Source organism: Palaemon carinicauda, chromosome 35 (assembly GCF_036898095.1).
Source record: "Palaemon carinicauda isolate YSFRI2023 chromosome 35, ASM3689809v2, whole genome shotgun sequence".
Classification (NCBI taxonomy): Eukaryota; Metazoa; Arthropoda; class Malacostraca; order Decapoda; family Palaemonidae; genus Palaemon; species Palaemon carinicauda.
In genome coordinates, this window is record NC_090759.1 from 67,986,412 (window position 1) to 68,012,213 (window position 25,802).

The window sequence follows — 25,802 nt, forward strand, 5'->3', positions numbered from 1 at the left end:
GTAAGCTGTTGAAAATTTCTTATTATTTATTGTGATATTATGGTGACACTGTTTTTGTAATACACAACATTGAATATATTAATCATGATTATATTGACATTGTGCATTGTAGCAATTGATTTTTTATAACCAATATTTTTTTTCATTGAGACATGTTTAAAATTTTTTTTAAAGAATCAATAGACTGCTTAATTGACAGCCTTGCCATTCCTTGATTGAATTTTTTTTTTATTTCTCAAAATTAACTGCACTTTTATACATATAATATTATGTTAATTAAATTTCAAATTCTATCTGGACATACCATATTTTTTATTTCAAATTGCATATCTTATCATTGCTGATATTACATATGTAAGAAATTTTTAGAGACAATGCATGGTCTATCCATATTCACATTTATTTAGTTAATTGTGATAACTACAAATAAACAAATATATATTTACAATATATATATATTATGTATGTACACACACTTAATATATAGTGTACAATATACAGTACCATATACGATATATAGTCTCATTTGTATGTATAATATAATATACCATGCATATATATATATATATATATATATATATATATATATATATATATATATATATATATATATATATATATATATATACCCCATAGTGCTCATGTATCATTATAGAAATCCATTTAATAAATTTCCCTTCATTTCAGTATTACAGATTCTTGTCAGAAGGAAAACTTGGGGATCATTGTGCAATATAAGGTGAAAGTTAAATTAATTCTGGGCCCACTTGTTGGGTAAGTATTTACCAGAATTTCTGTATTTTATTCAGTATAAAGATTGTGCGTGGTACCAATAGATAAGGCCGTCTAGTTTCATGATCATAATTCAAATATCATAATGCAAGATGTAGATATTTAAGTAGTTTAGAAATTGTATTTTTGCATGGTTGATACCACGCTTCCTGTGGAATGTTTAAATCACAATACTGAATGGAAAAGTTTCTAGATAATTGTAAATTTTGTACTTGGACATTTGGTTAATGATTGCTGAAGAAATCAGAAACTCTAGACATATTTTGCAATTTCAATTATTTTTATATGTTCATCAGGAAACAGTATAGAATATCACTCATTTGACACACAAATTTATAGAATGACTACTGGGAGTTACCCAAAGGATGTGCTCTTTGGCTTGAGTAGTACTGTACTATACTTTATTTACAACTATTAACTAGCCCTTTTAACATCATTTAATTGGCTTTCGGGACTCGTGGTAGTATTCTTTGCTAACTCCCTTCACTTACTTATTGGGTTAAACTTTGTATATGCGTTTGTTGTCCTTAAGCTTCTTTGCAAGTCTCTGTATAGGTACCTTTCACAAGGTGCCTTATGCAGCACTTTCCAGAAGCTATTAAAAGCTGTGCAGCATCTCTTTTGCCCCAAGCTGCATTGGTTTCTACCTTGTACAGTACTTCTCATCATTGGCTATCCAAATTCAACTTTATGTATATTCAATTTTGCCTTGGTCAAGTCCTGTCAAAATCTAGAAAGAGACTTGAGTATTCTTGATACACTGCAGTACTTTGTTGTTATTATTATTATTATTATTATTATTATTATTATTATTATTATTATTATTATTACTACTACTATCCAAACTACAACCCTAGTTGTAAAAGCAAGATGCTATAAGCCCAGGGGCTCCAATAGGGAAAAATAGCCCAGTGAGGAAAGGAAAAAAGGAAATAAATAAATGAAGAGAACAAATTAACAATAAATCATTCTAAAAAAGTAACAACGTCAAAACAGATATGTCATAATATATATAAACTATTAACAATGTCAAAAACAAATACGTCATATATAAACTATAAAAAGCCTCATGTAATATAGTAATCCTCTGAGAGTGTAGAACTTTCACATAAGCTCTTCAGGTTTCATCATTGGAAATGATCATGCCATCCAGTTAGGTTCTCTTGATTGGCATAAATGACCTATGTTTCTTTACCTACAACATCTAGGCTAATATTTAGTCACTAAAAACGAGTTAGCTTTAGTAATGTTTTATAAGTTGCTTTGGATTTAGGTCAAAGGCCAGGCACTGGGACCAGTGAGGTCAAATTTTTGTAAAATCATGCTGATATTGAATAATTAAAACTAATATTTGAAAAAATCTTTCTCACATTTAAAAGATTAATACATCATACATACATACACCAAGGCACTTCCCCCAATTTTGGGGGGTAGCCGACATCAACAAAGGAACAAAAACAAAAAGGGGACCTCTACTCTCTACGTTCCTGAAAGATTAATACTGTATAAGGCACAAACTCGTATCACATAGAACCCAACAAGGGTATCTATATCAACACTGTCTCCCAGAATACAGTATCAGCAATTCAAGTTATTATTCATATGCATTAAAGCAATTACTATACAGTAAAGTACTGTATTTAAGATGTTGTGCACTTGTAAGGAAATTTTATGTATATACCTCACACTTTCTTTTTTTCAGCAGACTTGATTGTTTTTTAATAAACAACTTTGTGATATGAATGTTGGTCATAAATATATGCTACTCGACTTTCAGTTATTACAATACTGTAATAAGTCTTGAGTTTGAAAACTGGTAATTTGGCAATTTATCTGCCTCTTTGAAGATTTAAAGTAAAAGATTGTCTAAGGAAAAAGATACTAAAGGAGATATTTTGCTGAATGAAATGTCATGATTATTTGTTAGATAGAAAATTAGATTACAGTAATATAAGTTATGTTGTATTTTAGAATATGGGTATGTAATCAATCAATAAAGCTATAAATCAAAAAGGCTTTTATCTACACCAGTGATATTTCACAAATTAAGATAGTTCCAAGTCACCAAGTCAGGTTTGACTTAAACCGTTGAAGCTGTTTATGTTGCTTAGTGTGGGAGCTGCATTTCCTTCTGAAAATGCATTCTTTGTAAATAATTGTTTGATGCCCAGCTAATTTTCTTATCTAGTTATTAATCATCATAGCATTTCATTCAGCAAAATATCATCTTGATATCTTGTTTTTCTTTGGCTATCCTTTACTTAGAAATTTCAAAGAGACAAAGTAAATTTCCAAATTATCCTTCTTCAAACTCGTCTCAATATAGTAATAACTGAACCTTAACAAGCATATATTTGGCCGACTTTCATGAAACGAAGCTGTACTGTTTATTAAATAACAATGAAAGGGGATTGCTGAAGAAAGGAATATGTGAGGTACTGTATAAATAGAAACAGTACAGTATTTAATTTCCTTCCAAGTGCATAACATCTTGAATACAATACTGTATAATAATTGATTAATGCATCCGTTTCCTCTGGTCTTTTAGCACCTGTAGCTTTCAAACTTCTTAAACTTAACCTTGGTCCAGTTTTTGCTTTTCATATGAGCAAAGCCAGTGGGTCTAGAAATGGGACTCATTGGTCTCAGTAAAAGAATACAGTGCAGTACTTTACTACATAGTAATCAATGCAGCTCCATATATCTTTGTGTGTTTTTATTTATAAGAATAAACTATTTCATTCACTCAGGAAGGAAGGAATTTGTGCTCATGAAACAAAATTTATTTTTTGAACCCCTTGGCCTTTTATTGAATTTTACTAACTCGGAATTTGTTGGATCCTCCGCAGTGACTTGGTGGCAGAACTACCCTTCACTTTGATGCATCCCAAACCAGAAGAAGAACCGGAGAGCAACAAGCCAGCAGCATTGGCTACATCCTCACCCACCCAAGATTCTGATACAGCTCCTCCTGTTGACACAAACCTCATTGAACTGGACACGTTAGTATTTTGATATTTACCTTTAATTTGGTCAGAAGGATTTCCAGTCTCTCACCAAGGACTAATAATTCAGCAGAGCTTATTAGATCCTTACAGTATTTTCCAGTTCATGGTTGCTAAGATGTGCTTTTGAATTTCATTTTCAAGAGCAAAAGCAAAGCTATGACTTGTTCATTGTTTATAATATTACTTTAAACAATAAGAAGCAGGTATCGGTTTCATCATTTATGGTCTTTAACAAATTTCAATTTACATTACAGAATAAGTTGGGCTCATCATAGCTGTAGATTTTCTGAATTTTCAATTTGTAATTTTTTTGTGGGAGCAGAGATTTTCAGAAGAGGAAAATACAGTAATAAAGTTTCTCACTTTCTAACAAATAAAATACTAGAGCCATTAATGTTTGCAATATTTCTGCTTTACATAATTACTTAGTAGGTAAATCTTAATTCAAATTCTGCAAGCTTAACTGACTGGAAACTCTAGATTGATATGGATATGTAGGAAATTTAACCTTGCACTTCCAACTTTTATTGAAGAGGTCAGATGATTTAGTTTGGTAAATCTTCTAAGAAAATTATATGCGTACTTGTGGTGTTACAAATATTTTTCTTCATCAAATGTTAAAATTCTATGTTGACATTCCTCATCCTGGTTTAATGTATTGTTCTGATACATTACTTCCTCATATGTGTCTCCTTTCTATGGCTGTTTGGTCAGTTTTCCCATGTCTGCTTAATCTTTGGATATTTTCCTCTTTACCAATAGGTGGCTCTTCTCATTTCACACCTCACCTTTCATTTTTCTTTCTCTGTGCTGTGAGGTGACTGCATTGCCTTGTGGTGTAGTGACACAACTGACAATGTCCAAAGAATTAAAGGTTAAAGGTGTTGGGTTTCAGTTCCAGTTTCATCAGAATAGATGCTCACCAGAACGTCTCCGTCAGTCGGGCAAGCCCAAACCCCCCACTGTGGTGCCCAATCAGAGCAGTGGCCTCCCCAGTAAATATCTTAAACTCGATTCATCTGCCACCATGCGAATGTTAGGCAAATTCGTTACCACTTTACTAGCCAGCTTTTTTCAGTAAAATTCGCAATAGTTCCTGGAACAAAAAAAAAAAAAAATGGTATTTTAGGCAAGAAAAAAAAAGACTATATAAGATACAAAACATACAATGTCATCATATTCCCCTTTGTTATGAAAGGTGCATATACAAAATGCATCCTATAAATGTCAATAATTCAACAGTCACAGGTTGAGGCACACAACTTTCTTTCTGTCTGCTGGATCGTTACGGCACATGTTCTGGATTTGGAGAACCTTCAATGCCCATACCTAGTTCAGAAGGCTGGCCAAGTGTGTTTCTGTGGTTACGGTGTCATCTGTTGTCACCTATGGGGGGTTTCATGTTTAGTCCTGACGACTTGGTTATGCCAGGTCCTGTTCGTATGCTGTCAACCTTGCTGCCATGGTGTCAAACATAGGCAAAATGATGATTCGCCTCGATGAGTTCAATCTGTTAGACCAGAGAGCCAAACTTCAAGCAGCGAGAGTGGGATCTTGGAAACACCGTCCTAAATGAAGTTGGCCATGAAGGTAGTGGAGGTTCGGTCATGAACCATATAGCATACCCAAACAGCTTTTCATGTCTGGTGACATTTGTTGTATAGAGCAGAGAATCTAGTAGGACTGATTCCTACTGTCCCTTTCTCAGTTTTCTACTCTCAGAAGCCAAAATGGTAGGGAGCCATTTGATTCTTTTATATTGCTCACACTGTGTTTCCTTGTGGGTGATATGGTGTTGTATGGATAGTTAAGATTCCCAAGTTTATGAGGAACATCTCGAGTTCCACAGATATAAATGCCATGCCTTGATCAGAGTGTACACTCTATACTCCAGCACACCAAAGATCGAGAACAGGTGTGTAAGACATTTTATTACTGTAGCAGCGTTCATGTCAAAGCAAGGATCGTTGGATTGAAAGCTGTAACATTCATCGATGATAGTCGAGATGTATTGGTTGCTGTTTGTGCTGGTCAGATGTGGTATTTTAAAATCACCATTAATTTTCTCAAATGGAGATGTCGTTTTGACAAGTTTCATTGCTGGGGACCTGTGGAACTGAAATTGCCGGGATGGACAGGAGAAAGGTGTAGATGTTCCAGAGATGAGTGTGATGTGGTGAAGCAAGAAGTATGAGACAGTGTGATAGCAGGAATATTGTCGCTGTCTGACCGGAACTTAATCGTGTATTACAGCGGTGACTACTCAATCCTCCAACTAGATCATTTCATCTTTTGAATTGAGGTCCAAACTATGTTGATTAGTAAGTAAACTGAAGTGGCTGGTTAGAAAGTGTCTTCACTTTCTAAACGATATGAGACCTCTTTTCCACATCATTCGGCATTCAAGAGAAAAGCGCTACAAGGAAAACATCTTGAGTCAACGTGGCTACGATAGTTTCGTCAAATGCATCAGTCTCAATAGTGAACTGGATGCAGTTCTTGGTGAAGTCAATTACAACCTGAGATATGTCTTTTAGACCTATGGCATTGCAATACTGAGGATGGGAAATGTTACACCCACAAGAGGATGGACATTTTTGGGGTACCCGGGAATCCATTTGGTGTAATAGGCAAATAAACCAAAGAGTCGTTGTAGGGACTTCTTGTCATGCAGCACTGGAAGTTTCTCTAGAGGGCTGAGGTGATCTGGGTCTGATCTTACCTGTCCCTTGGCACAAAGTACCTCTGACTGTTAATTGGTGCAAAATCAAAGTTGCACTTAGAGTTGTTGAATGTCAGGCCTATTGCATTGACAGTCTCCTCAAAAAACCTCAGATTTTCATTGTGTTTTTCACTGCTAGCACAGCAGATTGTCAAATTATCAATATTTAGATAGGTATCCATGAGGTTTTGGTCCGATATGATGTCATTCATTACTCATTGAAAAGCCACTGCACCATTAGTTATGCCCATTGTGATCCTCTTGAAATGGTATAGCCTCACCCTGACCTGAAATACTGTGTATGGTCTTTCTGCATCATATATTTTTTCTTGATAGTAGTCACAGGAGAGGTCAGTGACACAAAAAGCTTATTCTTGCCTATCTTGTTAATTTGTTTGGGAGGGGGTAGCTGTCTAGCAGGGTAAAGGGTAAATTTATTGATGATTTGTGAAAAGTCCACCACCATACGCTTCCTCTTTGTTTTGTTGGGAGTCACTATTACTTCAGCATGCCATGAAGAATGGCTTGGTTTGATAAGATCCTCCTTCAAGATCAGTTGGACTTTATTGGTTTTTAATTTTTCTTCCTCTGGATTAAAATGCCAACCCTTAGTTGCAATAGGATGAAAGTCTAGTGAGTTTGCTAAACAGCTTTGAATTGGCAACTTTGATATGAGTGAGACTACAATTTTGAGGCCTGGTTCATTTCCACCAAATGTCAGAATATCTTCTATGCTCATTTAGGAAAGTCATTCCAAGGATTATGTCCGTGCAGGGGTCGGGGAGAATGGAAATTTGATGTTCTTATACTCTCGCTCTTGAATGTTGATATTTAATAAATAGCATTCTTTCACTTCTGTAAAGAGGCTAGAGGATGGTTGATCTCGGATATAATGTACATTCGTATATCTGAGCTACCCATGTCAATGAGAGCTTTAACTTTATGATCTTTGCTTGACAGTGACTATAAGGTTTAAAAGCTGATCATGAATGGCAGAGGCAAGGGACAGTGACAGTGCCTTAGCTAGCAGGACAATGCCCTCAAGACTGACCATATATATATATGATCAGTGCCCAAGCCACCTCTCTATCCAAGCTAGGACCAGGGAGTACCAGGCAATAGCTGCTGATGACTCAGCAGGTAGACCTATAGGCTCTCTCAAACCTCTCTCCATAGCTCACAAGGATGGTCACGTTGCAGACAATACAAGAAACTATTGAGCTTGAGCGGTCCTCAAACCCCTGTCCAACTGGTTGTCAGGAAGGGATGTTTGGAATAGGCCACAACAGATCTCAGATCTCCAAATTTCCTTCCTCTTACCACATGTAGGTGTTCTCTCTTTCCCTATTAGTACTTTTAAGACACTTTTGCTTGGCTTAAGGGAAGAGTTTTTCCCTATGTTAAATGGTATCAATTAGCTTCTATTTCAAGTTAATATAATTTTAGGCCAACCTCTCAGAGAGATAATCAGTCTGTCCATATTGATTCTTGCAGCATCTCCAACTTCCTTTTATGGGTTCGAGGTTAGCTGTATACATGATTCAGTAGATCTGAAATTAAGTTATTATTGGTTCCCAATCAAAAATATAATTGTGCTTCTTTAAGTTTGCCTTTCTTCTTTGTGTTCAGTAATGCACTAATATGTTTCATATATCTTTTGAATTTTTTTCTATTCTCTTCACTGCTATAACATAAAGAAATTCTTCCTAGCTCTGACAGCTGTTATATGGTAGTGAGTTCAGAACATTGCATTCATATACAGGTATATAGAGAGCAAGTGTCAAGGGCAACTAGGTCTTTCGTTAGTTGTAAAGTCTTCTCTCATATTAGTGAATTTCACATAAGACTAAATTTTAAAGGTTTCTCATGAAAAGCAGAGGAAAAGGACAGGACAATGCCCAAGAGACTAACAATGAATTTTCTTACATATGCATATTGTTTTAATTATTCTCAAATTAATAGAATTCAGTATAATATAACTTTGTTTGAAATACTGGGGTAATTGTAGCTTAATTAAGTGATTGATTAACAAATTTATGTCATCTGGTGAAAATGTTTAAATTTTTTATTAAAGGAACTTGATAAGACGATACTTATATAAGAAATATTATTTGTTATACCTATTACAAACCAGAAAAGATCTGATTAGTTAATAAGCAGAGGTTTTGTAATAAACCTCTTCATGAATGCCAAAATGTCTTTCCCAGGGAAATAATATTTCAACCATTAGTACATGTCTTTGAATTGGACATGAAATTTGTCATCTTTACTGCTACTGTATTTACTCATTGTCAAATTTCACATGAAACTTTCAAGAACTATTTCTTTATCGCTAAAATATTTGTATTTTAAGTAAACCATTTATATATTTATGCAGTCTTCCTGTTGCTGTGTTTAGGGATATTTATTGTCTGAAGTATTTTTTTAGGTACAGTACATATACTAAAGCAATCATATCTACATTTTGAAGAAAAATTGCTATATTTTAGCTCTTAATACTTTTATAGTTGTGAAGAATATAAATTTTGGAATGCAACACTTACCAAATCAGTGCTAGTGAAATAATTTAGTATCCTGAACTCCAAAACTCTCTTGTAGAAACTTTTTAAAGCGTTTGTGAGCTAAATATGTGCACTGAACTTCCATGCAATAGGGAAATAGAGGTATCTCATCAAGTGCTGGCTACCAAAGGAATTCTTCCCTTAGCATTAAACCGACGGGGCCGAAAGTTGACGACATCTGCATAAATCACACGGTGTTCGGGTCACTCAAAAGCAAGTTAGAGCAAGTGGTGGAAAAACTAGGAAGGATGAGAAATGGTAGAAGGGAAGACACCTCAGGAAGTGTTAGACCTGCTGGCCACTCAGGAGATGGAACTCCTGAGGAAATCTGCGCACAATCCAGCATCTTGCAGTCTGCTAATGTCACTGTTGATTTAATCACTTTGAATAAAGATGAAGGATATTCATTGTGGGTACTGGTGTGGCTTGAAACCATTGCATGGGTTGCATTTTGAGTGACATTTTGATGAACGACCTTAATCCTTGGTTTGCTGCGAATTCCAGGTCCCATTTCCCTTAACTAGACGTAGAAATGCATGTAAATGTTTTCATTGTTTTAAGTAGAAATACAGTTGATCTGTCGTATAAAATCTAACTGGGTGCTGTTAATTATAAACTGTGTGTGTGTGTAAAGGGCAGAATAGATTGTGAACAATTGCAGGTCCATGAGACAAGCTTACAACCACATTTAAAAGTTACATTACATGTCTCACTAAAGTGGTACAGTGACTTTTTTTACTTGTCTATTTAATTCAGAGAAATATATAGATATAAAAAAGGAAAATAAAAACAAGAATAATAATAAAAATACAGTAGTGGAGAATTATAATACATCACATTAATTAATTTACATCTGTAAGGAAAAAAAAAAACAGTAAAAAATAAGCGATGCTCACATGCCTATATTGGAACCCAGGTAGTGGGTTAGAAGCCTTTAGTGAATACTTGGTATTCCATACCACTTGCAAAACATACAAGTTTGAAAACTATATTACCGGCATTTTAAAATAAATAACTTTTTGACTGATTTACTTTTGTATAAACCAAGCAAAATATTTTTAAAGTATCTGAAAAATACCAAAAAATATTGTAAACAATTGGGATTCCTTAATTTTCTTTCTCAATCTGCTAGTTAGATGTGAAGAACATGTCACCAAATGCAAACAATTGGAAATAAGTAGTGATAATAGAAGTGCTTAATTTGAGCTTATGCCCTACATTGGTTAATGCAAACAACAAAACTTTAATATTTTCATTGCCATTTTCCATTTGTTATTTATCAAACTTCCTTTCTTTCTCTTACCATCTAGCCTCCTGTAACTATTATTTTATAGTTCCATATCTGTATTGAATGGCCCCTCAGGTACAGAACTAAAGCCATATGGCCCAAATTCATAAATTCAATCCAGTCATTTTATTATCTAATCATACATTACTATGTTAGCGATGGACAAACTTTTATTGGTACATATTCATATAGCATTTATGCACATTCACCAGTTTGGTTTACTTATATATCTCAAAATTGAACTGTAAGACAATGTGACTTGTTGAAGTATTTTTGGGGGTTAATGTACTTTCTGGTCTCCCAAGGACTTTCCTTTGAAAGGCTAGAACAGGGAGTCCAAATCATAATACTGAAACACAGTACTAAACACTCTCTTCATTTGTGCTCAACATATGTAAATATACCTTACAGTCTGGAGTATATTATCCCTAAGTATGAGCTCTCTCATGTTGCTGCTGTAACGAGAGATACCGAGTCTAAAAAAAGTTATATTAATGAAACTTGGTTATAAAATATACATCAATGTTTACAGTGAAGTAGATCTTCTTGGTGATTATTGGAACTTGTCTAACTTTATTATATTTATTATTTTTTGTAAACAAAAATGACATTATTACAAGTATTTCAATTATTATTAATTTTACTTGCCAAGCTACAACCCTAGTTGGAAAAGCAGGATGCTATAAGCCCAGGGGCTCCAACAGAGAAAATCACCCAGTGAGGAAAGGAATCCAAGAAATAAGAGAATTAAGATAAAGTATTTTAAGAACACTAACAAAATAAGAGGAAGATAAATAGATAGAATAGTGTGCCCGAGTGTACCTTCAAGTAAGAGAACTCTACCCCAAGACTGTTAGACCATGGTACAGAGGCTTTGGCACACCCAAGACTAGAGAACAAGGGATTGATTTTGGAGCGTCCTTCTTCTAGAAAAGCTGCTTACCATAGCTAAAGAGTCTCTTCTACCCTTCCATGTAGAAAGTAGCTTCTGAACAATTACAGTGCAGAGAGAAGAATTGTTTTGTAATCTCAGTGTTGTCAGTTGTATGAGGGCAGAGGAAAATATGTAAAGAATAGGCCAGATTATTTGATATATGTGTAGGCAAAGGGAAAATTAATCGTACAGAGAGAAGGATCCAATGTAGTACAGTCTGACCAGTTAAAGGACTCAATAACTCTCTAGCAGTAGTATCTCAACAGGTGGCTGGTGGCCTGGCCAGCCTACTGCTTTAAAATAAGATCTATGAATACCATAACTTTTATTAGTCTAGTAGTTAGGTTAGCAAGGAATTTGCATCATCTACTATAGTCCATTTCTTTTAGCGATGCATATTTGCACCGACTCGCGGCGATGCCCTTTTAGCTCGGAAAAGTTTGCGGATCGCTGATTGGTTGGACAAGATAATTCTAACCAATCAGCGATCCGGAAACTTTTCCGAGCTAAAAGGGCACCGCCGCGAGTTGGTGCAAATATGCATCGCTAAAAGAAATGGACTATAGTATTGTTTGGTAGACAGAAGAGAAAATGGTTTGAAGTGTCTGAAAGCACTTCATATCAAGGAATTATAGAATGATCTTAGTTCTACAGTATAGTGTGTTTCAGTTTCAATCCTGGGTATTACTGTTTCATCCCCATAGAAGAAGAATTCTAACTTCTTATGATGCGATGGTAAAGGACTAATTCTAACCGCACTCTCAATAAGGATTAAAAGTACATTTTTAGTGTTTTAACTGACATTGAAAGATATTTCTCACAAGCATTACAGTTTTCATGACCCCGATCTAACAGTTGCTTTTGCTTTGCTAGTCTTAGGTGAGATCAAGATTTTTTCATATTTCGAGTACCTTCTACAGTTCAGTGCTGAACTCTTCCAACTGTGAAAAAAGTCTGGTACTCTGCAATGAATTTATATAGAGAATTTACATTGAATTTTTAGTTGCAGTATTTGATATCAAACTTTATTTCCAGTATTGTACATAAGCTTACTTAGAAACATACTAAATTTTTATGTACATGAGCCACAAACCATTCCACTGTAATATGGTTTTACTAAGACTATTTATTGCTAGGATAGATTTATTGATTTTATATTGAAAAACATCTTTGCACCATGACAGTTTGATTATTCCTTTGTTCCATAGTAATTATTTGGAACAAAGCCCCAAAATAAAATAGGTCCTATATCTGTTGTATTTGTAACATAACCTAATACAGTGATAGAGGGTAAGCATTTTGTTTTCTATTAATCTTATTTCATTAATTTTTGTCCAACAGGGATGGCACCACATGTTATGCTGATCAAGATGACGATATCATCTTTGAAGATTTTGCTCGTCTGCGACTTAAGGGGGAGACAGAGGCATAATTCCTCTCAATAAAGGTAAGGGCTTTTTAATTTTATTATTCATAATATGCCTTGTAAAAATTAGTATGGGGTTATTTTAATAATGTAATTTTATCATTATTATTACCTTACTAGACAAGCTTGCAACTATTATTTGGAAAACAGGATGCTATGGACACTGATAAGAAAAGCAGCCCATCAAAAGAAAGATGAAGCGATAAGCTTGTTTTCAAGACCAAAACCTGTCAAAGTATAAAATACTGCATAAAAATAATGGATCAAAATCACCATCCTTGGGAACACTAAATTCTAAGTTCCTATAGTTACTATGGTGTCGTTCGTCAACTACTTTTTGCAGTCTGTTGGTTAAGAATTCAAGAATAATACTAAGAAAATTACAAATTCATTTGTTTAAAGTTTTAAAGCAAGGGCCTCATAACTAACATGGTTAAAAACTGAATCAAAATCAAGTACAATGCAAATTTCATAACCTGGATCTCGGGATCCCTTGCAAAAGCCCATGCTCTTCAAGCACCCAATCCCTTGCAAAAGCCCAATAGTAAACTGGGGCAATTGTATGAAAGAGCAATGCAAGCACCCAGTCCCTTGCAAAAGCCCAATAGTAAACTGGGGCAATTGTATGAAAGAGCAATGCAAGCACCCAGTCCCTTGCAAAAGCCCAATAGTAAACTGGGGCAATTGTATGAAGAGCAATGCAAGCACCCAATCCCTTGCAAAAGCCCAATAGTAAACTGGGGCAATTGTATGAAAGAGCAATGCAAGCACCCAATCCCTTGCAAAAGCCCAATAGTAAACTGGGGCAATTGTATGAAGAGCAATGCAAGCACCCAATCCCTTGCAAAAGCTCAATAGTAAACTGGGGAAATTGTATGAAGAGCAATGCAAGCACCCAATCCCTTGCAAAAGCTCAATAGTAAACTGGGGAAATTGTATGAAGAGCAATGCAAGCACCCAATCCCTTGCAAAAGCTCAATAGTAAACTGGGGAAATTGTATGAAGAGCAATGCAAGCACCCAATCCCTTGCAAAAGCTCAATAGTAAACTGGGGAAATTGTATGAAGAGCAATGCAAGCACCCAATCCCTTGCAAAAGCTCAATAGTAAACTGGGGCAATTGTATGAAAGAGCAATGCAAGCACCCAATCCCTTGCAAAAGCCCAATAGTAAACTGGGGAAATTGTATGAAGAGCAATGCAAGCACCCAATCCCTTGTAAAAGCCCAATAGTAAACAGGAGAACAAATGATTACCTTCAACATTTGTATTCAAAGCGCTTTGCCAACAGATTTTTAAGAACTTTTTTTAAAAAGGAAATTACAGAAATTTTGGTTAATTAGCAGGGGGATAGGGCTACCACAACCATATTTACCTGATTGCGTAACCTTACCAATTCTCAAACAACTGCAAAAAGAACAACATTTAACTATATTGCTAAAATAACAAGCAACTTGGAAAAGCTAAATAATTGGCTTTTCACAAAAAAAGAAAAAAAAAGAAAAAAAAAAAGGGGGGGGGGGAACACCTCTGGTTTACTGTATACCTCCCTAAACATTATGGTCAAGTAAAAGTCCTAATTTCACAGGACCAAAAGCTATGCTAAACTACGGTAGTTATTCTAGCTTCTAGAAAATAGGAATTAAGCAGATCAAATTTCTTATTGCTCTTCTTACACCTAAGCCTAAAAGGTTGCATTTTCCTTTGGATAGTGAATGACAAAGACACCTGGTTTAAGCAAAGAAGGAACTATTAAGTTTACACTAAAGAGTGTAGATTTGATGGTAGCCTACCATTGTACTCTGAAGTTATGCCACAGATGCTTTCTTTCATAGTAAAATTGTATTATTTTTCAGCTGAAGTGAATATTCTGAGCAACAGCTCTTAAATCATTATGGTTTTTGAAGTCTGATCTGGTAAAAGACTCCCTTTTCTTGATATGGGCGTTCAGTGCCGTAAAAGAAATATGCCTCTTAAATAAAAAAAAAAAAACTTTGAATTTAAAAGAACAAGCTCATCTTTACACATACAGAAACATAAATGCAAAAGATAACTCTAAAGGACATGCAAATATCCATGAGATTTAATACATATTTTATAAGAGTAAGATATATCAGTAGTTAAAAGTATCATCAGACATATCACCTAGAGGACTAATCTTGCTTATTTAACCCTTTTACCCCCAAAGGACGTACTGGTACGTTTCACAAAATCCATCCCTTTACCCCCATGGACGTACCGGTACGTCCTTGCAAAAAAATGCTATAAAAATTTTTTTTTCATATTTTTGATAATTCTTTGAGAAAATTCAGGAATTTTCCAAGAGAATGAGACCAACCTGACCTCTCTATGACAAAAATTAAGGCTGTTAGAGCAATTCAAAAAAAATATACTGCAAAATGTGCTGGAAAAAAAATAACCCCCTGGGGGTTAAGGGTTGGAAATTTCCAAATAGCCTGGGGGTAAAAGGGTTAAACACTGGGGAATCGGTGAATATTAGGTCCCAGCAGTTACCGAATGTGTGTAGCTTCATTTGATTTGCTTCCAGTCTGATTAATGGTAACAATCAGTGTTAGTAACAGAATTCAACCAATCTACACTTAATGAGCATTGAAATCACCAACAACACTAAAGAAACCTTTCTATCATCTTCCTATGGCTTAGCCATAATAGTAAAGAAAATATCATCTGGATTGCATTAAAAGTAACACAAGTTAAAGTTGACTTGCCTTTCACAAGCCTTTATGACTCAAGTCACATTAACCCTTTTACCCCCAAAGGACGTACTGGTACGTTTCACAAAAGCCATCCCTTTACCCCCATGGACGTACCGGTACGTCCTTGCAAAAAAATGCTATAAAATTTTTTTTTTCATATTTTTGATAATTTTTTTGAGAAAATTCAGGCATTTTCCAAGAGAATGAGACCAACCTGACCTCTCTATGAAAAAAATTAAGTCTGTTAGAGCAATTTAAAAAAAATATACTGCAAAATGTGCTGGGAAAAAAATAACCCCTTGGGGGTTAAGGGTTGGAAATTTCCAAATAGCCTGGGGGTTAAAGGGTTAAATCATCGTATGACTGAGGATTGCTTGAAGGTTTGTGGCAAGCGAAGCCACTTTTATTGGCATCTTTATATGAATGAGTATGCCATGTGACTGAAGTTATATAGGTTTCAGGCAAGCACAACTACTTTATACTGTATGTTCCAGCTATTGCAATCCAAATTCCAATGATGGTATTTTTCACTTACTTTCCCAATCACGGCTAAGATATTATTATTATTATTATTATTATTATTACTATCCAAGCTACAACCCTAGTTGGAAAAGCAAGATGCTATAAGCCCAGGGGCTCCAACAGGGAAAAATAGCCCAGTGAGGAAAGGAAATAAGGAAATAAATAAATGAAGAGAACAAATTAACAATAAATCATTCTAAAATAAGAAAGAAAGAATGTATCATATGTGGTGTTGGTGATTTCAATGATCCTCATTGTAGATGGCTTGAATTTTGTTACTCACACTGATTGCTTTTGAATTATCTTCTGAATCAGTCTAATTAAATCTCACTACTCACAAGTTTGGTAATTGCCTAAACTTAGGATTCATAGATTTTCCGTGGTGTTACAGCTTGCAGGGCTGGTCGCCGACTTATGAGAATTCAGGGGCTATGATAATAACCATACTCTGCTATAACCCTTGCCACTAGAATAGCCTAATGATATATAATAGTGTCAGAATAAAACCTATTGATTTCTTGAAGCCTGGAATGAGGAGCATAGTTGAATGCTGTATTATTATTATTATTATTATTATTATTGTTATTATTATTATTATTATTATTATTATTATTATTAACTGCTAAGCTACAACCCTAGTTGGAAAAGCAGGATGCTATAAGCCCAGGGGCCCCAACAGGGAAAATAGCCCAGTGAGGAGAGGAAACAAGGGAAAATAAAATATTTTAAGAAGAGCAACATTAAAATAAATATTTCCTAAATAAATTATAAAGACATTAACATAACAAGAGGAAGAGAAATAAGATAGAATACTGTGCCCAAGTGTACCCTTAAGCAAGAGAATTCTAACCCAAGATAGTGGAAGACTATGATACAGAGGCTATGACACTACCCAAGACTAGAGAACAATGGTTTGATTTTGGAGTGACCTTCTCTTTGAAGAGCTGCCTACCATAGCTAAAGACTCTTCTACCCTTACCAAGAGGAAAGTAGCCACTAAACAATTATAGTGCAGTAGTTAACCCCTTGGGTTAAGAAGAATGGTTTGGTAATCTCAGTGTTGTCAGGTGTATGAGGACAGAGGAGAATCTGTAAAGAATAGGCCAGACTATTCGGTGTACGTGTAGGCAATGTGAAAATGTGAAAGAACCGTAACCAAAGAGAGGAATTCAATGTAATCTGTGTGGCCAGTCAAAGGACCCCACAACTCTCTAGCGGTAGTATCTCAACGGCCGGATGGTGCCCTGGCCAATCTACTACTTAGCAGTTAAAGAAAATATGGACTGGCTAAAAATTGGGAATGGATTTTGTAAACTTGAGAAATATAGTAATGTCCCAATGGATCAAATCAGCATATGTAAAGGTATTGTGTATGGTATTTCTAGTTGTGCTGAACCCTCTGATATCCCAAAGAGGTTCCTAATATCATATAAAAAACTTGAGAGACAAGGATATACATATAAACAAAGCTGATAAATCAAATTCCTTAGTTATAATAAGAAAAATGATTATAATAATAATAAGATGTATGAATTACTAAGTGAAAAACAGACCTATGTAAAATTAAACAATAGTCCATTAGATTAGACTATGCTTCATTTAACACTAATAGGAAAGACGCCGACCAACCGGGAAACCAAACTTGGGAAAAAAGTGTGTTTGAACATAGTAATTGAATATTATGCTGTCTTAGGCAACTACAAAATCACTAATAGCATTACCATGCACACCATGAATGTTATAATACTGGCTAATTTTTTTTATATATACTGGTATGAGATTTTTCGCTTATATCTCTAGCCAGTAAAAGAATAAAAACAAATACAAAAGTTACAGCATACAGTACTGGTTACCAAACTTTACAATAATGAAAATAAAAATGATAAAGATGCAGTAAATTAGAAAAATATATATTAAAACTGGCCATACTGTACTTTCAATAAAAAAAAATAGTTTAAACTAGTCAGCATGATGGAAAGATGACACACAATGCAAGACAAAATAATCTCTCAAGTCTAGTCGCTTCTACTGAAGAAAAGACAGTACAGAGAGGAACCAATAAAAATACAGTATATTGAAAAGGCATCTTTTTGAGAAACCTACCAGGCATTCTTGGTTCTTCTAATTGGATCAAATTGCATTAGATTTATAAATTTTGGTTACATAGCCCATTGCTAGTGCCTGTGGGGCCATTTAGTACCTGTGTGCAAAGGAAGGGAAACCCAGCACTTGCACTGTAAAGTAAAAGTTAGAAGAGTTTGGTCAAAAAGTAGGAAGATAGGGAGCAGGAACTGGCGTAAAGTAGGAGGATATAAAGCAAGTGTAGCTAGAGGCTGAACGAATGCTTTAAAGACCCTTATAAGTAAAGCCTATAATGCACTGCATGAGTTGCACTGATGGCATTGTAAACATTGTGGAGACTATACATTGAGTGAATGTGGTGATGTAGTCATTGATTTTAGTCTTTTGGAAGCGTTATAAAAATTGCAGAGGTTATCTGATGAAAGAACTTTTAGTGATTCAAATTATACGTAAGTGTTGTAAACCTTTTAGAGGCTCTCCAGTCACTACAAGTGGTGTTATAAGCCAGTGATTTTAGCCTTTTGAAAGCATTGAAATCGTTGTAGAGGCTGTCCGAGAAAAGAATTGCCAGTGATTTGAGCCTGCAGGAAGCATTGTAAACGTTATTGAGATTGCTACGGCACAGGGATAAATTCCATTTTAAGTGGTTTTTAATTTATTTGGTAAAAATATATCAAGATTCCCATTTAATCACCTAATTATGAAAAATACTTTGTGATGATTCTGTTTAGATCAATCAGTGATCCAGTAAACCTAAATAAGGAAAACCAGATTTCAGTTGTGTGAACCTGGCATATGCATTTTCATTCCAAGTAAGACAACATAACCATGACTTTGCTGAATCCTGTCTTTTGTACATTATTTAATAATATAAGCTAAATTGCATTTCTTCTCTGTAAAGGGGGAAAAGTACTAATGCCCATATACTCAAACCTGGTTACGGCTTATTTTTCCTTTGCCTACAAATACACTGAATAGTCTGGCTTATTCTTTACACATTCTCCTCTTTCCTCATACACCTGACAACTCTAAGATAACCAAGAAATTATTCTTCACTCAAGGGGTTAACTACTGCAATGTAATTGTACAGTGGCTACTTTCCTCTTGGTAAGGTTATAAGAGACTCTGGCTATGGTAAGCAGCTCTTCTATGAGGAGGACACTCCAAAATCAAACCATTATTCTCTAGTCTTGGGTAATGCCATATCCTCTGTACCATGGTCTTCCACTGTCTTGGTTTAGAGTTCTTTTGTTGGAGGGTACACTCAGGCACACTATGTATCTGTTTCCTTATTAGGTTATTTTCCCTGTTATAGCTTCCTGCTTTTCCAACTAGGGTTGTAGCTTAGCTAGTAATAATAATACAGTAATCAGTTTAGTATCCTTGTCCACTTATTTATTTATGCGATTAAAATTGTTGTACCCAATATCAAAAGATTTTGTTTCTTCCAGGTAACTGAAAATTCATCAGCTTGAAGCAGTATTTATTAAAATATAGGACAAATCGTTAGTAAATTAATATCTACTCTAGGAGCAGCACTTATTGCGTGGATAATGCAGTATAGCATATGGGTACTGATCACCAGAAGAAATTTCATCACATTATGCATTGGTTATGCATCCATCATCTCCCATGTGACGAGCCATCAACTCATAATATTGTAATAGCAGTCTTACCATATTGTAAGTGTATAACTGATGGAATTGCCTTGTAGTTAATGTTAATAGCCTCAGCTAAATGCCATCAGTACTGCTTTATTTATTAATTTTTATCTCTGTTTTTTGGGGGTCAAATATAAGAGCAAAATGTTATGCTCTGATGCTTCAAATTCATTGTAGTACTGGTAATGACAGCAACTTTTTATTTTTTATTATTCAAAGAATAATTTTTTTTTTCCTATTCTTTATATTCATTTTGTAATAGATATGGTGTTATTTTTTTTTTATTAATATACCTGTGACATTAATTAGTTTTTTTTTTATCTAGCTTTTGAGGTAATTCCTGGATGAGGACAATACTATTAATAATAATGTTTACCTTGTAGTATTAGACATTCAACAGAGCACAATCAAAGGTTTTTATGGGAGGAGTAAGTAATATTAATACAGATTTCACTATGCGAGCATTTAACATTTGCAACAACGAAAGTTCAGACTATTGGCTTCACTGTATGACCTAAGTACTTGCAGTACTCCCAGCTTATACAGCCAAATGAGAATCTTGTAACGAATTAAGTAGAGAATTAAAGCTTGCTTTATTTTTCCTTCTCATAATGTAAGTCAAATATTTCTAAAGACGCTAATGTTTGGAGAAAGTTTTTTTTTCTTTGGACTACAATATTTTTGCAATTCCTTTGATATTTTCTTCTTGTTGAGTATTTTTTTTTTCTTTTGTTTTTCCACGTGGTGAAGATGGTAGACGAAAATTATGCCTACCTCTCTTTAATAAAAATAAAGTAAATGAAGTAACCCCTTTATAATGAGAAATTGATGGTAAGCTACCTCACCTCACATGAAGGTTTTTCTTGTGGCGATATTGTGTGATACAGTTTATTGTAGGCATGTGTGAGACCATTCCAGTCTTTGGAAATGTGTGTAGTGGTGATCGTCCTTCATCCATAATGTTAACTAAAGTGCGAATATAAGTTGTTTCGATTTAAGTAGGAAAAATTCTGGCAAGTTTAACAACTTTGCAGTTTATATGATAAGGTAGTGTACCCTAAGAGTATGACTGAGAGTTTTGTATGCGCTGCTCTTGTCTTCGTATGCCGTAAATCCTCATGTTTTTCAAATCATTCATATTGCACGGAACATGTTGGTGTTAGGAATATTTGTCTGTAAATCAAAAACAGTTTTATACTCTGTTTTTTTTTTCTTTGTCGGTGAGTCTTGTGCATATATATACGAGGATTCATTAAATGTGAATATGAAGATGATGTGTGCTTAATAGAATATAATTTTAGAAGACACCATATTTGTATTTTTTTTGAGGGGGGAGGGGGCTGATGATGATACCAAGTTGCAGAAAATACAGTGCGATAAGCAACCATCTGTCTGAGTATTACGCATAGTAGGAGTGTGACCAACCTTATGCAAAAAAGGCAGTTTAATAAAGCATAATTTGACATTAAAATACAGACGAGTGGGAGGATTAGCATTAAAGACATCATATTGGATTTAAATGCTTCTATAGGAAGATACATTTGTGCCCACAAACAGCAGTTTTTATATTTTTTTCATTAAATGTTGGTATTCCTTATTTTGTGGCAATAATATTTTTTTCTTTTTATACAAGACAACATGGTTTAGCAGACTGTATCCATTTGCTTTTTCTTAAGTTGCTTCAAGAAAAAATTTTCCTGAAAGTTATAAAACATGAATAGTAGGCCTAATATTAAGATTCTTCGGCATTCCCTGTTGTATGTATCCGATAGTGAATATTTGAATCTCCACTTTTGCATTGTACAAAATATTGAACGACTACAATAACCCCTTAGGTGTAAAAGTGGCCCACAGGAGTTTGTGTTAAGTTCTGTGGTTTGCCTAATTCAAAAGTTCAAGTCAAGTTCTGCACATTTGCTTTATAGTCTAATTACTGTATTAAACTTTATTCAAGAGATTTTCTTTCAATTAGATTTTAATTGGATAATATAGAGCATCAAAATAATCACTCCTGTTAATCATGGTAATATATACTGGAAGTTCTAATCCTACTTTTCTTGCCCTAAATTCCTGAAGAGATAATGAAATGCTGTATCCCTTACCCAACCAAAAGACCAAATAAAAAAAAGTGGATATTAACATGAAAATAAGACGTTTGATGGATGATGACTTTAAATCATCACATCCTATGTTGTTCAATTGCTCTGACATTATCATCATCATGATCACCACCATCATCATCACATGTGAACCAATTGTTTGTTGTACGTTGTGAAGTTGTAAATCAAGGCTATTCTTTATTTCAACACTCATTAAATGTTAAGTAAGACGTCATAATCCATCTTAAGTGTGCGTGTCTTGTAAGAAGAGTTGTGAATATGAATTACTGAAATAATACATAGGAATCAAGTTTCAGAGTAACTTCCAAGCAAGGCCAATATAGAGGAGGTCAGGCGGTGAGGAGATTTACAGTGACTCACCTCTCTCAGCGGGCCTTAAATCACCCCCATGCGGTCAAAACAAACCACGATCTTGTCTTTCGGGCCTCATCTCTGGGCAGATGAGGCCCGCTAATTTGCCTCGGGCATTTCTCTCCGCCCAACCTCCTCTATATTGGCCTTGCTTCCAAGGTACCTGCTGCTTGGTGCACACAAAAACATTCATATTTTTGACAGCACAGACATGTGGGTTTGGAAAGTAGATTTCAAAGATATTGGCCTGTGGTAATGATGGGGATTTTTGTTTCTTTTTTTCATTTTTATGTTCCTATTGCTTATATTAGTCAATCCTGGATCCTAGTAGTGATTGTGAACTACTGTTACAAATGAGTATCTCAAAGTGAAGAATGCAAGTCATAAATATAAGGTACTGGCGAGGGCATTATGTATATGAATATATTACTCACTCATACATTATTCACTTGAATTAATTTTAAGTCTCATATCATGCATCATTTATTGACCTGAAAGCTTATATGATTTATTTTTTTAATAATTCAAAGGGAAAACAAGAATATGTTATCTAAATGCCATGTACTGCTAGATGCCTACCATCCTTATGTCTTTGAAGTGCACAAATGAAAGCACAAGTTTTCAACTCTTAGTTTTTATTCATCATCAAAGCCATGTCCAATACCGGTATTGTGAGATTTTTTATTTGAAACTGTAGTAATGTACAACAGGAATACTAATTAATCCTCAAACATTTCATGACTTGTAAATGTCACCCCAGTTGTTTAACTGAAATTACAAATATTTATTACATTTTGGCCAAAGAAAATAATTTTTTGTTGCTTACTCATAAAAGTTTGTTTTTGTTTATTGAAGATTATCTAAATCACCCATAAACCATTCCTATCCCTCCATCTTTGATTGTGCATTGGAAAAGTATTCCTGGTTTTTTTTTTTTTAAATATGATCAGCCTGTAATCTCCACCCAAATAAAGTTTGGTGAATAAACTATTTTGTACTGTATGTAGTTGTAATATTGTAGAAAAACAAGAGTGTATGTTTTTCGCCACCTCTTTCTTCTTGAACATGTTTATAAATGGAAATATTTTGGCTTTTTGTACAGTCCAGTATGTAGATGTGGGATTTCACACATACACTGATTGATATATAATGTTAATGTATACAACCACTGGGTGCATTGTGCATCAGACTCATAAGTTGTCTTCAACATGCATAATGATTCCTTTGTTATTGATACCATAAAGGCATCTATCAGAAAAGCATTTTAAAATTGTCAGTGTATATTTGTTTGTACACGCTTGTGTATGTTTGTGTGTTGGATTTAAAATCTTTTAATGCATTATGAAGCATGTTACCTGCATCAGTGTTTAGTAGATGAAAAATATGCAGACTTTATTCAAATGCATTAACATGGTGATTTTTATTTCAAGAGTCCATGAGCCATTCACCGATGTCTCTACCTCATGTGTACTCTCAATCACCGAGTCCTTTCTTAATGACACTGTGTGTGTTCTCTTGCTTGAATCCATCCAAATTATAAAGTTTTTTAACAAAGTATGTAATGATTCCTTTTTTTTTTTGTGATGTCATTGGAAATAATCTGGCTGTAAATTCTTTAAAAATTTGTAATTCAAGTGGACAAGCTCTTCGAAATGCATTGTACATATGTTTGTCAGAATTGTCTCGAGGTATTTCGTACCAAGCTAAAGACAGTACTTCATTTTGATTGGTTAAAATCAAGAAGTTTATGCTTGGAATTTTTTTTTAACCTTTACAGCTTACAAGTAAAGTAACTGCATATAGAAAATGAGGAGTATCTCACTCTAGCTATGCTCATTTTCCCTTGAGATATACCTTATATATATACAGTATATATACATATAATTTTAAACATTAAATAATGCTGTGTAAAGAGCTACAAATATAGAAACAAGGTAGTCAGAATTTACATATTTTGAAAACTAAAAACTGTATGTATGCTTTTCTACGAGTATCTCCCATTCTTTAGCTCCTCTGTATATTGGTACAGTACCAGTTTACACAAACTTTTGTCTTGTCAAAAATTTGATTGAATGTACAGGATAATAGCATTGGTCACAAGTATGTCCAAAAAAAAAAATAAATACTTATTTTATGTCCTCTGCATAAGATATTATTTTATGTATTTTCCTATATATTTGTGTATAATAATGAATAAATGTAAGTGTACTTCCTGAGGTTTATTGACCCTTTTAAAGTTTATTGTATATTATAGTTATGTGCATACTCAACATTTACTTCTGTGAAATTTTCTTTTAATTTTTTTTTTTTTTATTATTCACAAGGCTACCTCTGTATTATTTCCAATTTGCACTCACTGTAACTTTCTCAGGCAATTTTTATAGGGCGAGATTTCCATTCTACTTCTAACAATGAATTTCACGATTGGATCACTGTATAAGTATGGGAGCAGCAGTAGAGGAATTTAATGCCAAAGCATGGACTCCAGCAATTGCAGCAGAAGGAGAGTATCTTTTGGCTGTAGCCACATTCTCTTGGGATTCATATTTTTTATCCTACCGTGGAACATAAAATCTGATGGGGAATGTTGAGGAATAAACCCAAAAGATGAAATAAGTGTAAGTAGGAAAAGATGCATATCACAGTATAATCTTGCAATGTTTAATCTACTCAGCACTTTCAAGGTCTTCCGGTCTTCTAAAGCGGTGTTTACACGGGCGAGCAGCTCGTCGAGCCTGGCTCGACAACCCTGTGTTTGAATTGATGTTCGAGCGTGTAAACGGGCTATTTGGTTGTCGAGCGCGCTCGTCGAGCGGCTCGATGAAAGTCAGACTCATCTTGACTTTTGTGGGCGGAGCTACATTGTTTGACGAGCGGTGTGAACGTGTGAACGGGTGTCGAGCATCGAACCTCAGTTGTTATTCAAACCTGCTAGAAGAAACATCATCAAAGAAATGCATAATTGCTGCCATTAATGAAAGTAAGAATGAGAAGGAAGTCGTACTTGATTTCATACATGCATATCGAGCTCATCCAGCTTTATGGAAAGTTAAATCAAAAGACTATTCCAATAAAGTAGCCAGAAACAAAGGAATAGTGGACACTCAGTCTTTCATGTGGAGTTATGGCCTTCCTCATAGTAATGAAAGGGCTGACACGATTCGGTAGATCAATGTACGTGTCTTCATCCATACGCAAATAATTGCGCCAGTCATCAGGCTCTAATTTTAAAGCAACAAGCAAGTTAGTATATGAAAATTTCTCTCTTTTGATCTTTTTTTTTTTTCCTTCTTAGTGCCACTGCTAAAGCAATGGCTATCAAATCGTCCTGGTCGAGAGACATGTTGACGTTGTTTTAGCGCGAGGCACACTGAGGCTCGATGTACTGTCTGAAAGCTCTTCGAGCCGTTCTACAAGTAGGTTCGACAACCGGGCTCGACGAGCTGCTCGGCCGTGTAAACCCCGCTTAACAAGATAGTCCTATGGAGTCCCACAAACTCCCCATCTCTAGTTCTTAAGGATAGTGAAGTTGCAGACTCTACTAGAAACTATCAAGCTTGAGCGAAGCTCGAACTCTCGTCCAACAGATTGGGAGACGGATATTTCCAATGCTCAACCAA

At 34.8% G+C, this 25,802-nt stretch overlaps 1 protein-coding gene across 3 annotated transcripts in view; it reads left to right on the forward strand.

Annotated features, from left to right (window-relative positions):
• The window catches only part of krz (beta-arrestin protein kurtz), a 71,966-nt gene extending 47,575 nt beyond the window's left edge, over nt 1–24,391 (forward strand). For all 3 annotated transcript variants that reach the window (XM_068359254.1, XM_068359255.1, XM_068359253.1), the window contains exons 10-13: nt 688–774; nt 3,642–3,794; nt 12,647–12,752; nt 19,502–24,391. In XM_068359254.1, the coding sequence (XP_068215355.1) occupies nt 688–774; nt 3,642–3,794; nt 12,647–12,737 (331 nt within the window). In that variant the 3' untranslated portion in view covers nt 12,738–12,752; nt 19,502–24,391. The remainder of the gene's footprint in view (nt 1–687; nt 775–3,641; nt 3,795–12,646; nt 12,753–19,501) is intronic.
• The last annotated feature ends 1,411 nt before the right edge of the window (nt 24,392–25,802 follow it).